At 43.6% G+C, this 14,352-nt stretch overlaps 1 protein-coding gene across 1 annotated transcript in view; it reads left to right on the forward strand.

Annotated features, from left to right (window-relative positions):
* Window positions 1–14,352, forward strand: part of ADAM10 (ADAM metallopeptidase domain 10) — a gene marked incomplete in the record, with an annotated part of 1,900,398 nt that overhangs the window by 1,026,366 nt on the left and 859,680 nt on the right. Inside the window, 1 exon segment of the mRNA XM_044078896.1 lies at window positions 7,847–8,030. Within this exon segment, the coding sequence (XP_043934831.1) occupies window positions 7,847–8,030 (184 nt within the window).

The following is a 14,352-nucleotide window of genomic DNA, read 5'->3' on the forward strand; positions in this document are numbered from 1 at the left end:
ATAGAAGAGAGAACAGTTTTAAGGAAAGTCAAGTCAGGGGAAAGCAGCAGACTCAGATGAGTTTGCAGCAGATGTGATCAAGATGTCTGGTGAGAAGGGGAGAAATTGCTCCTGAGGGTACTTATAGCAGTATAGAGAGAAAGGCATATTCCAGATGACTGGAAAGTAAGCACACTAGTTCCATTGTTAAAGAACAAATGGAACATCCACAACTGTGGGTGGTATAGAAGTATCAAACTTCTATCACCTCATAAAAGTTCTGGAGAGTACTTTGATAAATGAATACATATAGTAGTAGAAAATAAGATGGGAGCTGCAGATCAGAATGCAGCACAACAGATTGAGAAGAAGCTCGAGATGAGAAGAGCCCAACTGGGCATTTTTAGACTTGGAGAAAGCATATGACAAGGTCAAAAGAAAACTGATTTGAGCAGTCCTGCTGTGGTTCAAAGTCCCAGAAACATTGGTAGAATTAGTGCAGGCCATATACAAGGACACAATGGTTCAAGTACAAACAGTGTTCAGCCTCACAGAGGGGTTGTCAATGGTTGGTTTGTGCATCAGGGTTCAGATGTTGTTCATGTTTCACTGTTGCAGTCATCACATTTGGGTTATCCCTGTCAGGGTAGCCCTCAGCCGGCCCAAATACCAGAGACTTGGTATTTATGCGTCGGTTGCTTTCGCTCCAGTACTGATGTCAGGTCATCAGTAGTATAAAGTAAGGCAGCCGATGCCATTACATCAGTATTTCTTGCCATGGAGCCCAAAGCAGAAGCAGTTCGCACGAGTGCTGGTCGGCCGCTACCTGAACAGATAGGCCAAGGTTATGTTTACTCCGTTTGGGATCCTTTTTTCTTCCACTAACCGATGTCAGAAAAAGTTAATTGTTTCGCCTGTGGAAAGCAAATCCCACACAGAGACTTCCATTCTTACTGTGTCACTTGTTTAGGCCCAGAACACTATGTCCCCTGTTGTCGCTTCTGTGCTTTAACGCCAGAACTATCCATCATCTGGCCCTTATTGTAGCCAGATATTTTCATTTACAGTCCTCTAACTCCAATATGGCTTTGGTAAGCCATCTGACAGCAGATCTTCCAAAAAAAGTAAAGATAGACAGACCGCACAGGTCCAAACCTACTGACGACACTTCTGTTAAGCTAGTCGTCAGTTCTCCGGTCCTCAGTGAGGCGCTTTCGCAGCCCCTGATGCCTGCTTCTGTGGATTCACAAGCCTCTACAGAGACCATTTCGGACTTCGGTATGCCGCAAAACCATTCGACTAAGGATCCTGCAGTCATCTCTACCTTGGGATGGGTCCAGAGTCTCTGAGCACCCTCCTGCACCCAGAACAAGACACAAGGTACTACAGAGTCCCTGACTCACACAAAGTTCTCTTTAAAAATCCTACTGCTGACCCTGAGGTAATTTCTCAAGGGCCTAAAGGAATTAAAGCAACCTCTGCTAAGAATCCCGTCCCCACAGATAGGGATTCCCGAGCACTGGACAGATGGGGTAAAAAAGTGTACACCTCAGCTACTCTTGCTATCCAGGCACTTAATTGTCAGTTCCATATGCTGAAATTTCAGCATCATACCCTGGAACTCCTTAACAAAAGATGTCTTCCTTTCCTGCTTGGGCAGACTATAAAGAATTACAAGAGTTAACGCATTCTGCAAGTCAAATAACTAAACACACCTTGCATTGTGGTTTTGATGCCCTAGAAGATTCTTGCAGGGCAGCAGTCACTGGTTCTGTCTTAAGGCATACATGGCTTAAGGAACAGCTCTTGCCAGACCATGTCAAGTCTAAATTGTTGGATGCCCCTTGAACAAAGATAACTTATTTGGCACTAAGGCAGAAGAGGTCCTAAAAAAGATGGAAGAAAAAGCAAAATCTATGCAAACAGGATTTCTTGCACGTCCAGCCAACTAGGTTCAGCAGGCATTGTCCCATTAAACACTGGTCCTTTCCTGCTTCCAGTAAACCAGTCCAGCCTAGACCCCGGGGAACCAGACCCCCCCCCCCCCCCGCCCAGACAGCAGCCACAGGGAATGCAGAGATCTAAGCAGTGGACTACCTCCACTTCAAAACCAGGGAGTTCTTAGCCACCCCCTTATGGTGAGAACTAACGACTCATCTCCCCATCTCCTCCCTCTGCCCACCTTCACTTACCCCTTGGAGGAAAACTCTCCTTTCACCCAAGCACCATTACCAGTGACCACTGGGTTCTGAGCATAGTGTCTCAGGGATACAAATTTTCCTTCCACACCCTGCCAACCCCAAAAGGCTTCCCAGATCTACCACCAAACCAGTGGGCAGAGGCTCAAAAGCAAATCCTTTCTCTGCTCTCTATGAGGGCAGTAGAGCACATTCCTGCAGAACAGATAGGTCAAGGTTTCTACTCCAGACTTTTCCTTGTGCCCAGTAAAGAGGGCACCTGGTGCCCTATCCTCAATCTATCCATTCTAAACACCTTCCTAGTGATTCCAAAATTCAAAATGCTCACCCTCCAGCAGCTACTACCCATGCTCTCCAAGGACACTTGGCTAGCCATCCTAGATCTAAAAGAGGCCTACCTCCACATTCCTATCAGGGAATCATGCAGGAATTACCTTCGTTTCAGGGCAGGATCTCAGCACTTTCAGTTCTCTGCGCTTCCCTTTGGCTTATCCACTGCTCCTAAAGTTTTCACAAAATGTCTGGCTCCGGCCATTGCCTTTTGCAGACAAAGAAATATCCGTATTTACCCATGCTTAGAAGGCTGCTTGATTCAGGCAGACAGTCAGGAAAAGCTGCTCTAGCACATGGCCTTGTCAAGACTCTTCTAACCTCCCCTAGGGTACACAGTCAACAAAAAGAAATCCAAACAGGTGCCTACCCAAAGGATTATCTTCCTAGGAGCAAGCCTGGACTCAGCATCCCAGATGGCATAACTTACACCAGAGAAACACATTTTCCTGATGGCTTTCTTCTCTCAACTAGCCACCAAGCCCCAGCTATCTGCAAGGAAAATCCTGCAAGCTCTGTGGTTCATGGCATCTTGCCATACTACTCATTCCATATGCCAGACTGCATATGAGGAAACTTCAGTGGTACCTAAAAAGCCTTTGGTGTCAACACTCTCAAGACCTGGAAACTCTTTTACCTATAATTCCTTGCATCAGAAAATATTTCCTTTGGTGGGCAACAGCATGCTCCAACAACAAGGGACTGCCTTTCTCCCCACCCTCCGCCGCCCAGACTGTCACCACAGACGCATCAGTCTATGCTTGGGGGGGCCCACCTGGATGGCAGGTGCCTCAGGGCCAATGGAGCCCGCAGCAAATCCCACTGCACATCAGTCAAAAAAAGATGATGGCTGTGCAGCAGGCATTGATAGCTTTCAAACCCATTCTTTATTCAGGGGCTCTCTTGATCAAAACAGTCAACACCACTGTAATGTGTTACATCAACAAGCAGGAGGGACTCACTCCTACCCTCTATGCAGGCTGACCACGACCCTCTTGCATACAGCCTCTGCCATGCAACTACACCTGTTAGCGCAATTCCTGCCAGGCTGTCTTAACTCTGGCAGACCAATTAAGCAGAAAGCGTCTGGACCTACACGAGACTGGCAGCTCAACAGAAGAACCTTCACCCTAATAATGCATACATGGGGCACCCTGGAGGTCGACCTCTTTGCCTCCCACACCAACCATCAGCTCAGTAAATTCTGCACCAGAGAGCATCACTGCATGGCTTGGAAAGTGGATGCCCTGTCCGCCCCCTGGGTCAACCTATCGGTCCGTGCCTTTCCTCCACTTCTTCTCATCCCCAGGGTACTACTCAGAATAAAGGAGGAAAAACCAAGGACCATTCTGATATCTCCAGACTGGCCCCGGCAGCACTGCTACCCCTAGCTGCGCAGCCTCTCACCACTGCCCCTATGTCACCTTCCTCAGATTCCAAACTTCCTGAGCCAGAGGGAAGGGGACTTCATGCATCCCCAATTAAAAACACTCAATTTGGCAGCTTGCCTTATTCCCTAACTCCGAACCAATCTGCCAGTCTCAGTAAATGGATTCTAGATGTTATCCGTGAGGCCAGAGGCCCAAGCACCAGAAAGTCTTATGCTGACAAATGGAAAAGGTTCTGCACCTGGATCCAGGCTAAGGGAGCCAATATGGCACAGCCCTCCCTCCCTCTCATCCTGGATTATTTAGCTGACCTATTACACAGTGGCCTCTCTTTCTCCTCTATAAAAATTCATGCCTCTGCTATTTCTGCTCATTTTCCCACTGAGCAGCCTCTTTTCTCTCACACTTTGATCAAACAGTTTCTAAGAGGGGCTAGCAACTTGAGGCCACCCAGAAGAGCACCAACTCCACCTTGGGACCTTAACTTTATATTGGAAAAGTTCACCCTGCCCCCCCTTCGAACCAGCTTCTTCTGCAGAGCTAAAATTTCTCTTCTGGAAAACAACATTCCTTCTGGCCATCACTTCAGCCAGAAGAGGCTCTGAGCTGCAAGCGTTCATGGCTGTGAAACCCTTCATAATCTTCCATGCTGACAGGGTATCTCTCAGGACTAAACCCATCATTCATGCCCAGTGTGGTGTCCAGTGTGGCTCTCAACCAATCTATTCATTTGTCCACCTTTTTCCCTAATCACCAGAACAAGGAGGAAAGGATTCTGCACTCTCTAGATGTGCACAGACAGCTCAGATTCTATCTGGGCTGGACTGAGTCCTTCAAGTCGGATCAACTGCTGGTTAGCTGTGCTACAGGTTCAGAAGGCAAAGCCATCTCCAAACCAACCATCTCCAAATGGATAGCACACTGCAACCATTTCTGCAACAAGCAACATGGAAAACCTCCCCCCAAGGGGGTCAAGACACACTCCACCAGAGCACCCTCCACCTCTGCAGTTTTCCTCAGAGAAGTCTCCACCAGGGGCATCCTGGAGGGTGCCACCTGGACATTTGTTCACACCTTCACCAAACATTACCACCTGTCTGTCAGGGTTTGCTTCTGCAGTCTTGCATGGCATCCTAGCCAGCCTCTAGTTCCTTGACTGCCTCCACCCTTTTCCTCAGCTTTGGGAATCAACCCAAATGTGATGACTGCAACAGTGAAACACGAAGAACATAGTACAGTTGTGTACACTTACCATAAATCTAGATGTTCAAGTGTATTCACTGTTGCAGTCCTGATTTCCCTCCCTCCATCCCCCTTTTTTTTTTCCTTACAAGAGACTTATTGGTTTAATTTCCACTGGTGGGGTTTCTTCCACCAGAACATGGCTCTTAACTGGGGGCTCCTGACAGGTTAGGGCAAGATAAACTGATGTAATGGTGTCAGCTGCCTTACTTTATACTACTGACGGCCTGACATCAGTCCTGGAGCAACAGCAACCGACACAGAAATAAGTCCCTGGTATTCGGGCTGGCCGAGGGCCACCCTGGCAGAGATGACCCAAATGTGATGACTGCAACAGTGAATACACTCAAAACATCTACATGTATGGTAAGTGTACACAACTGTACTTTGAGGCCACTGCTTTTCATATGGTGATATTATAGAGTAAGTCAATGAACAGGCTGGAGGGGACAGATCAACAAAGTTGCTGTATGCAGGTGGTGGAGCATTACAGACATACTCTTGAGCAGGAACATCAGCACAGAATAGGGGATTGGAATGCAAAACTAAAGGCACATAGGATGAAACTGAGTACATATAAGAGAGTTGTCTTGCAGCAAATGGGGAAAATCAGATGAAGCTGAGACTTGAGATAGAATTAAAATAGTGAAACTGGTTAAGAGCTTCAAGTTTCTGGGTCGGTGGTTAAGGAGAAGAGAAGTCTGAATGAGGAGGCCAAAACTGGAATCAGAGGGCTGCAGCCAGCTGGTACAGTGTGTTGGGGTAGTCTGAGAGAAGAATGCCAAAGAAACTGAAAAGTGAGGTGCTCAAGGCAGTGGTACAGAAACTTGAGCAGTAAAGGTAGAGCAGTTGAAAAAGCTAGAGGTGATGGAGATGAAGCACCTGAAATGGGGGGGATGGATGCACACTGTGGGGCAGATGAAGAATTGAGGACATAAGAGCAGAAACCAGAGTAGCTCCTGTTGCAGAAAAGGTCAGAGAGGACAGATAATAGTAGTCTGGGCACATGTGAAAATTACTTTGAACAGACAGGAAGAAGGCAAGCAGGAACAAAGGTGTCCAGCAAAGAAGCTGGATGGATTGTGTGAGAGAAGACCTGTAACAGTCAGGCATGAGTGTTGACGATAGGAGGGAGGCACTGAGTAGAGAGATGGCAGCGGATAACATGCACCCCATTTCCATTTAGAAAATGAGAGAAAGGGGATTGATGATGATAATAGGGCCAGGATTCATCTGACTGTAGTTTTCTGGTCATGGTGGCCTTGGTTGTTTACAGTAATAAAGTTGGTCCAACAAAGATCAGGTGTACCTTAGCATCACGTGCAAGCATAGATTTATTTATGCTTATTGTCTTGTACAGGTTCTTTGGATATGCTCCTTTTTGTGCTTTTAGAGTGAATTGTCCCAGGGGCCCAGTGGTACAGTGGATTTAGCATTTGAGTGGGGATCAGAAGATTGTGGTCCTGTCTTACTTGACCCATATGGCAGTTAGCACAGAGATTTAAGACTATGAGCTGCATAATCCAGGGTTTGATTTCCTTAGGTTGTATTTGCCTTCTGTATGACTTTAAGCAAGTCACCAGTTAGGACAGTTGGGAATTATCAAGGCTTCTCAGTAGTTTCTCGGACCATAGGCTTAGTAACTGCCTGTAAATGCAGACACACACACACACAAAGATAGAGTATACCCCATTCCCTTTTTTTTCCTTTGTTGCGCACCTTCCAGAACAGGAGAGTTCTTTGTAGTCACCCCTTCCCTAAAGTTCACTTGTGCATTACCTCTTTGATTTGCCTCACTGTTGATATGTACGTACTACATTTATGCATAGTTTAGCAACAAAGGAAAATGACATTGCAGGGTGGAGGACAATGTAATCATGCAGCAAAGGTTTTTGGTGTCATTCTGTAGCTGTTTAACATGAATGAAATTCAGAACTAAATTCAGAAAACTTTGCATTTTGGTATCTGTGGCTAAATGCACAGTAACATGGCTGACAACAGTTTTTTAAAGTAGTGGTTAAGCACAATTGCTGCTGAGTACAGGTATTTAAAACTTGGTAACCTAGGTAGCCAGTTATGTTAATTCAGAAGAAAGTTGCAACTGTGAGGCACAAGTATTGCTCAGCATTGCTAACTGTAAATAACTGATGAATAAGTTAGCGTCTGTATGCACAGCAGCCAGTTTTGTGTAGTTTCTGAGGCTTTGGTATTTGTAAACAAGTAAAACACTTGTCCATACATACTCCATACTCAGTGGTATGTCTTAAGCTTCATGTTACCACAGTGTGAAGTTGCTGAGAGCAGTAAGCAATGGAATGCTGCATTAAATTGTGCTATTACTTAACAAATGTGTTCAAACTGCTTCATAAATTATTCACAAGGACTAAAACTGGCTTTCTGATTTGGTGGCTCTAAGGCTGTATTAGAGTTCTGCAGCAGCTCCTAAGTTCCAAAGCTTACTTTCGGATGGTCTTTACTAGTTATTAGTAACCTGTTTTAGCAGTCTTGTCAGTAGAAAGACCATTTGAAATAAGCCAAGTAGTTTTTTTTTTTTTTTACAAATCATTACAAAAATGCTGTTTGTTATATAGTTTACAATAATTTTAAAATACATTTATTACTGCAGTAGAAGTTGATAGTCCAAATGTGCATTTAGCAGAATTGTTATATTTTAAGATTTGTTTGTGATTACTCCTCCTGTTTTTTTAGCATGATTCTGGAAGTGAGTGCACACCTGGGGAGTCCAAGTCATTAGACTCCAAAGAAAAGGGAAACTTTATTATGTATGCAAGAGCAACATCTGGTGATAAGTATAACAACAACAAGTTCTCAATCTGCAGTATTAAAAATATCAGCCTGGTTCTTGAAAAGAAGAGGAATTTCTGTTTTGTTGGTACGTAACAAAAAAAAAGATTTTCGTTACAGTTTTGGCGATCACCAGTTTATTGCAGCATAAGTTTCAGATTTCTATTGAGAAGATTAAAATGTCGTTATGCTTTTGAAATTTGCATTTTATTATATTGTGGCTGCTCAGTATGTTTATTCTACTTAGAGTAACAGAAAGCTTACAATTGTTTATTAAGTTGGAGTATTTTACATCACTGTTAATCCCCCAGCAGTGGCTATGATATTCAAAATAATACTAGTTAGTTAAACCATAGTATTCTCTGCTGCTATTCTGTACATCTGGATTGCTGTGAAGGAATGAAGTCTGAACCACCAGTGGATGGCGCTTTCTATGTTGCTTAATTGGTGTTTGGATAACTTGAATTCTGCATCAGTACAGTTGAAAGAGAAATGGTCTTGTAATTCCCCTGAAAAGGTTTAGCACTGTTCCAAAAAACACATCTTTAATAGAATTGTTCCAAACACTAACAGGAGTGGGTTAAGTAGATAGTATCAGGTACCTCAGTCTAGTAAATGTCTTTTTTGGCACCTTGGAGATTTCTGTTGCAGGGTAGAAATTTAAAATAGTTCATCCAGATGTCAGGACTGTTGCAACACAGAATGCTTCATTCCACTTGATTCATCTTAAGATTGCTACATAGAAAGAAAATATGAATTTAATATTAGTGCCTGTTTTTTAATTTTCCCTTGCACCCTGCTTGGACTCTCTCTGAAGTATCACACTGTTATTTGTCACAGCATCTGTCACAACTTTTAGGAAGTCCTTCGTTGAGGGCAAGTTCAGTGAACAGCAGAGGAAGAGGTAACCACATCTAAGTCATTAACAGCCTTAAGAAATCATTAGTTTTAGAACAAGTCTTGTTAATTCTGTATTTGTGTGTGTGGTGGGAATATTTAAAATGTGTAGTTTGTTTTTGTCTTTACATGCAGACCTTTGAAATATTTTTTCTCTCTCAGAACTAAAGTTTTTTTTAATGCACTTAAGTACATGAAATAAGGATGCTAATCCATCCAGGGAATAAACAGTAGTACTGAAGACTACATTAGGTTGCCTTATTCCTCCATAGGTTCATAAGAGGTTACTAGGATAGTGCCCCTAACGCCCTTACAAACCTAGCCATTATTAATCCCAAGTTGCCTCAATGGTTTGATGGACGTAATTCGCAGTGTGTATGTGATAAACACCAACTACCCCTGCCCATGAAGGACATGGGTGCCACCTCCAGGGTGAATTTGCTGTCTCTCGTCCATTTGTCCAGGTTGCACTAGAATAGGATCAGTGAGGAGCTCTGCTTCATGTGGACTGGAAGTTTATTCCAGAGTAGCAGCAATCTCTGGGGGATGTACGTCTCTCCAGCATGTTCTGTTAATGTCACAGGCTAGGTTAAGATCTGTAGACTGAGTGACTCATACAGTTTGATTAGACTGAGTGACTCTTGTGCAGTTTGACTTGTAGATGTGCAGCATATCAATCAGGACAGGGTCAGAGACTGCTCTGTTGGCCAGGCACAAGTCGCCTCTCAGCAAGCCTGTATGATAGAGTACACTGACAAGGATTTCAGTCTGTCCATATAAGTTATGGCTTGGAGGCCCTGTATTTTCTTGGAGAGAAACTTCCGTGGTGTATCTAGCTGTTGCGGGTATCTAGTGAGGTACTTGCAGAAGGGCAGCATTGTACTCTATTAATGGTATGATGAGGGTCAAGTAAAGTGGATTTATAACTTACTTAGACTCTGGCGTGATGCCCTTAGTTATGAGATGCGCAACGTAGAAGACATTCCTTAACACTGTAGAAAGTTGGTGGTTTTAGTTCAGATCGCCATCTACCTGTTTTCTCAGATCTCACACCACTGGGTGTGAACATAGGGGAGTGTTGTCAGTATTGTAATTAGCAGGGAATCCCACTCTGCTAAAGGGGATAATAATAATCAACAAAGTCAACAAACTGGAGCGAAACGACCTCAGTAAAATAACGTTTCCAAAAGCAAAAAAAGGTTATTCAACCCGGTAGAGGCAAAATACACAATCTTCCAGTCCAGTGACCACGCACAACAGCATATAATCCAAGAGAAATAATTATTTATTGAGCTAGCAAACAGTAAGCGCTTTCACCATAGGGCTTTTTCAAACTTCAACAGTAGCCATTGAAATCAAGCAGCTTACATACATATGGGGAGAAGTTCATTGGTATAATCAAATTAATTAATTAATTGGCTAAAATTTATCTCATTTAAATCATTTAAAAACATACCAAACCTATCCTTATAAAATATAGCAGATCTATTAAAGCTAAAAATAAAATTACATTTATACATATATGAAATTCCTATAGTACTATTTAATTTAGTATTCCTAGTAACCTTATAACTTTAATTCATGTCTTTTCATAAGTGTCTTTAGTAATAAACGTAAAAGATATATATATATATATATATATATGTAAAAGTATGAAATATAAAATACATATAAAAATACAATTAAAAATACAATTAAAAAGTATATATGAATATGAATGCTCATATCAATAAGGTATAGACACATAAATGGGCATATGTGAAAAAGGGGTAAACCTAGCTCATACCAAATAAACTAAGGAACTAATAAGAGATGGACATATAAAGATATGGCACTAGCCATTTGTGTTAGCCCCTCCTGTAATATGTTAACATTGTTGGGGGACTCGGTGATTGCACCCAGTTTGCAGTCATCAGCTAACTTATAAGCAAAAGGCCGTCCACGTTAGCCTGGACTTCTGAGAAATAGATTCCAAACAGTAAAGCCTCCACAGTACAGATACCTGTATTACCCCACTGGTGACAAGTCTACTTGTAGAGGTGGAGTCACCAACTTTGACAGTACATATTCTGTAAGTGAGCCAGTTGGCTACCCATCTAATGATGTGAGGGTTAAACTCCAGCTTGGAGAGTTTCTCAATGATACCTGAATGGGGGATTGTGTCAAAAGCCTTGGCTAGGCCAAGATAGGCACTATGCACTGTCTTACCTTCATCCAGGACTTTGCTGACTTTCTCAAATAAATCTGCTAGGTTTAATAAGCATGATCTACCCTTAATGAAGCCAAACTGAGTTGGGTCTAGAGTTTGAAGGTCATCCATGTCCTTGTTGATAAAGTCCACAATGATTCTTTCCATGGCCTTACAGATGAGGCTAGTTAGACTTATGGGTCTGTAGTTCTCAGGCTTGGTTGATGCCACTCCCCCCCTTTGTGCAAGGGGGTTACTGTGGCTGTTCTCCACTTTGCTGGAACAAAGCCAGTTCCAAGGCTGTGGTTAAAAAGAATGCCAAGTGGACTTCCAGGATAGCTGCATGTTGAGTAATGGTCAATTCTAGCTCTGCTAGTGTGAAAAGAGAAACTTAACAGAGAAAGCCAGTGGACCTAGATTTCTGGGTAGGTGTCAGTAATGGGTTAGTAAGTGCACTGCCTGGATGCCAGGAAAAAAGAAATACAGAGGACCTTGAAAGAAAATCCGCTACAGTAGTTAATGAAAAAACACTGACTGAGAAAAGTACTGCAGCTGTTTAGCAAAAAGCAGTGCAAGCTCCAGACATGACTTCCAGTAACTTAGAGGAAAGTATAAGGCAGCTACACACAGACCTGACTAAAATAAATGAAACACTGATGGAGTATGTCAGCTCAAACAATAAAAGTCTGGAAAAAATGGAAGAATCTTTAAACAGATATTCAGAAAAGGAGATAAAACTGCAAAATTCAGAGGTCGAAATGAAATGGCCAGCTGAATACGAGACTGCAAAAAATAATAGAATTAGGGGACACAGCATATGGGGAAAACCTGAGATTTTCTGCTGTACCAGAGAAGCTTGAAGGAACAGACTGTATTAATTTTATGAAAGCACAAATAAGCAACTGGAGTGGTATTTCACAACAGGAATTGTTCATAGGTTGGTACTAGGCTATCGGCCCTAGGGCCTATACAAGCCTAGCCATAGCAATTCCCTGGCTATTTCTTCCCACACTATTTACTTCCCTGGACCCCTGTCTAGTAGGGTGACTGATGTAATCCCCGGGGTGAAATTCCTTTCTCTCATCCAATCAAGGTTCCTTTTGAAGAGGGCCAAAGAGGCACTCTGCTTGACATGTATGGGCAGTCTATTCCAGAGTCTGGGGAGTCTCTGGGTCAGGAACCTATCCCTCCAGCATGTTTTGTTTATTGTGATGATAAGGTTTAGGTCCCTCGAGTGTGTGGCTCTGAGGGATTGGGATTTCTTTAAGTGTAGCATATCCAACCGCTCTGGGTTTGACATGGCCTTGTATGTTAAGCAGAGATCGCCTCTGAGTAGACGATATGTGACAGAGTATAGCTGTAGTTTTTTAAAGCGGTCAGCATAGGGCATCTGCTTTAGGCCTGTGATTCTTTTAGTGGGGTATTTCTGCGGCCTTTCCAGTTGTTGCAGATGTCTTGAGTGGTACATGCCAAATGGGGCGTTGTATTCTATAATGGGTCTAATGAGGGATGAGTACAGTGGGACAATGACCTCCTTTTTTCTGGATGAAAAGCCCTTAGTGATGAGGTGTGCCACATAGGAAGGATTTCCTAACTGTTGTGGCAATGTGGTTATCGAAGGTGAGACCACTGTCCACCTGTGTCCCTAAGTCTCTTATCACACACTCGGTGTTCAGTGTACTGCCACCTATGTGGTAATTCATGGGTACATGTTTTTTCCCAAAGGGGATAACTATACATTTCTTGGCATTGAGCTTGAGCCCATGGCTCTGGCACCAAACATCTGTTCTGTAAGGCCCTTTTGTAGAGTATCCACATAATTTGAGGATTCAGTAAGGGCTCCCAGTTTGCAGTCATCTGCGAACTTTGTTAGCCAGAGTCCCATAGTGTTGGCCTGTACGTCAGAGATGTAGATGCCAAACAAGAGCGGTCCCAGGACTGAACCCTGAGGTACTCCACTTGTCTGGAGCTGGATTTGGAGTTAGCTACTTTTACAGTGTGGGTTCTCTCAGTAAGCCAGTTGGCAACCCATCAAGTGATGTAGGGGTTAATGCCCAGCTTAGTAAGTTTATCTGATTCCAGAGTGGAGCATGGTGTCAAAGGCCTTGGCGAGGTCCAGATAGGCTGTGTGGACCACCTTACCCTCATCTATGGATCTGGAGACTGATTCGAAGAAGTCAGTCAGGTTCAGGAGACAATATCGGCCCTTCACGATCCCAAACTGGGTGGGGTCCAGTGTTTGAAGGTTGCCAGTGCCTTTGTTTATAAGTTCCATGATAATACATTCCATGGCCTTGCAGATCAGGCTTGTCAGACTGATGGGGTGGTAGTTTCCGGGATCCAGGCTGGATCCCCCCTTGTGGAGTGGGATAACTGTAGCTGTGCGCCACTCAGTAGGCACGAAGCCTGAGGTGAGGGTATGATTAAACATGACACTTAAATGAGGTGCCAGTTCATTTTGTAGTTCATGTAGTACACAGCCTGGGATGTCATCTGGTCCCATGGATGCTGTATTCTTAGCTTTGGAGAGTGCTTTTTTTACTTGTGTGGCCGTTATTACCAGAATTTGACAGTCTTCCGGTATTGAGATGGGCCATTTAGGGGGTGAGAGGGGGGGTGAAGTTGGCACTGAATCGATCTGCCAGGATATTGGCAGTATCCTTGGGATCAGTATATTTTAATGCCATTCTGTTGTAGCCCAGAGCAGATCTGAGCATTGCCATTTAGATTCTTGACAGAGTTATAGAATGCCTTTAGGTTGTCTTTGGAATCTTTGGAAATATTATTTTCGTAACTAGCTTTGGAGGATTTTATGAAGGATCTCAGCTTCTTACTGAGGCTGGTAGGGGAGTTTTTTTGCATCCTTGGATTTTCCTCTTTTCTGCAACAGTTTCTTCCTTTTGTTGTAAAGTTTGTTTATGGCAGGGGACCACCAGATTGGGTTCCTTTTTTGGAGGAGAGCATCTTGGTTCTATTTGGGATGGCACGATTCATGCAGGAGTGGATGTGCTCCTACAGTGCCTTAGTGTAGGACTCAGCAGTCGAACTTTCAGCTCCCATCTGCATGGGTGTCATGAAGTTTGTCAATTCTGACCTGAGTAGCATGAAGTTGGCTTTGGAGAAGTTTTTTATGGAGGTTTCCTTACTGGGGGCTGGGGGTGGGATGTTTATGTTAAGGGTGATTAGCTTGTGGTCTGACCTGACCAACAAGTGGGTGACTAGGTGTGGAGCATCAATTTCCCATGTTGGTAATGACCAGGTCTAGGATATTGGAGTCCCCGGTGAGATTATGGATTAGTTGATCCAGGGCGTTAGAATTTATGAA

Source organism: Protopterus annectens, chromosome 7.part1, assembly GCF_019279795.1.
Source record: "Protopterus annectens isolate FY-2018-M chromosome 7.part1, PAN1.0, whole genome shotgun sequence".
Classification (NCBI taxonomy): domain Eukaryota; kingdom Metazoa; phylum Chordata; order Ceratodontiformes; family Protopteridae; genus Protopterus; species Protopterus annectens.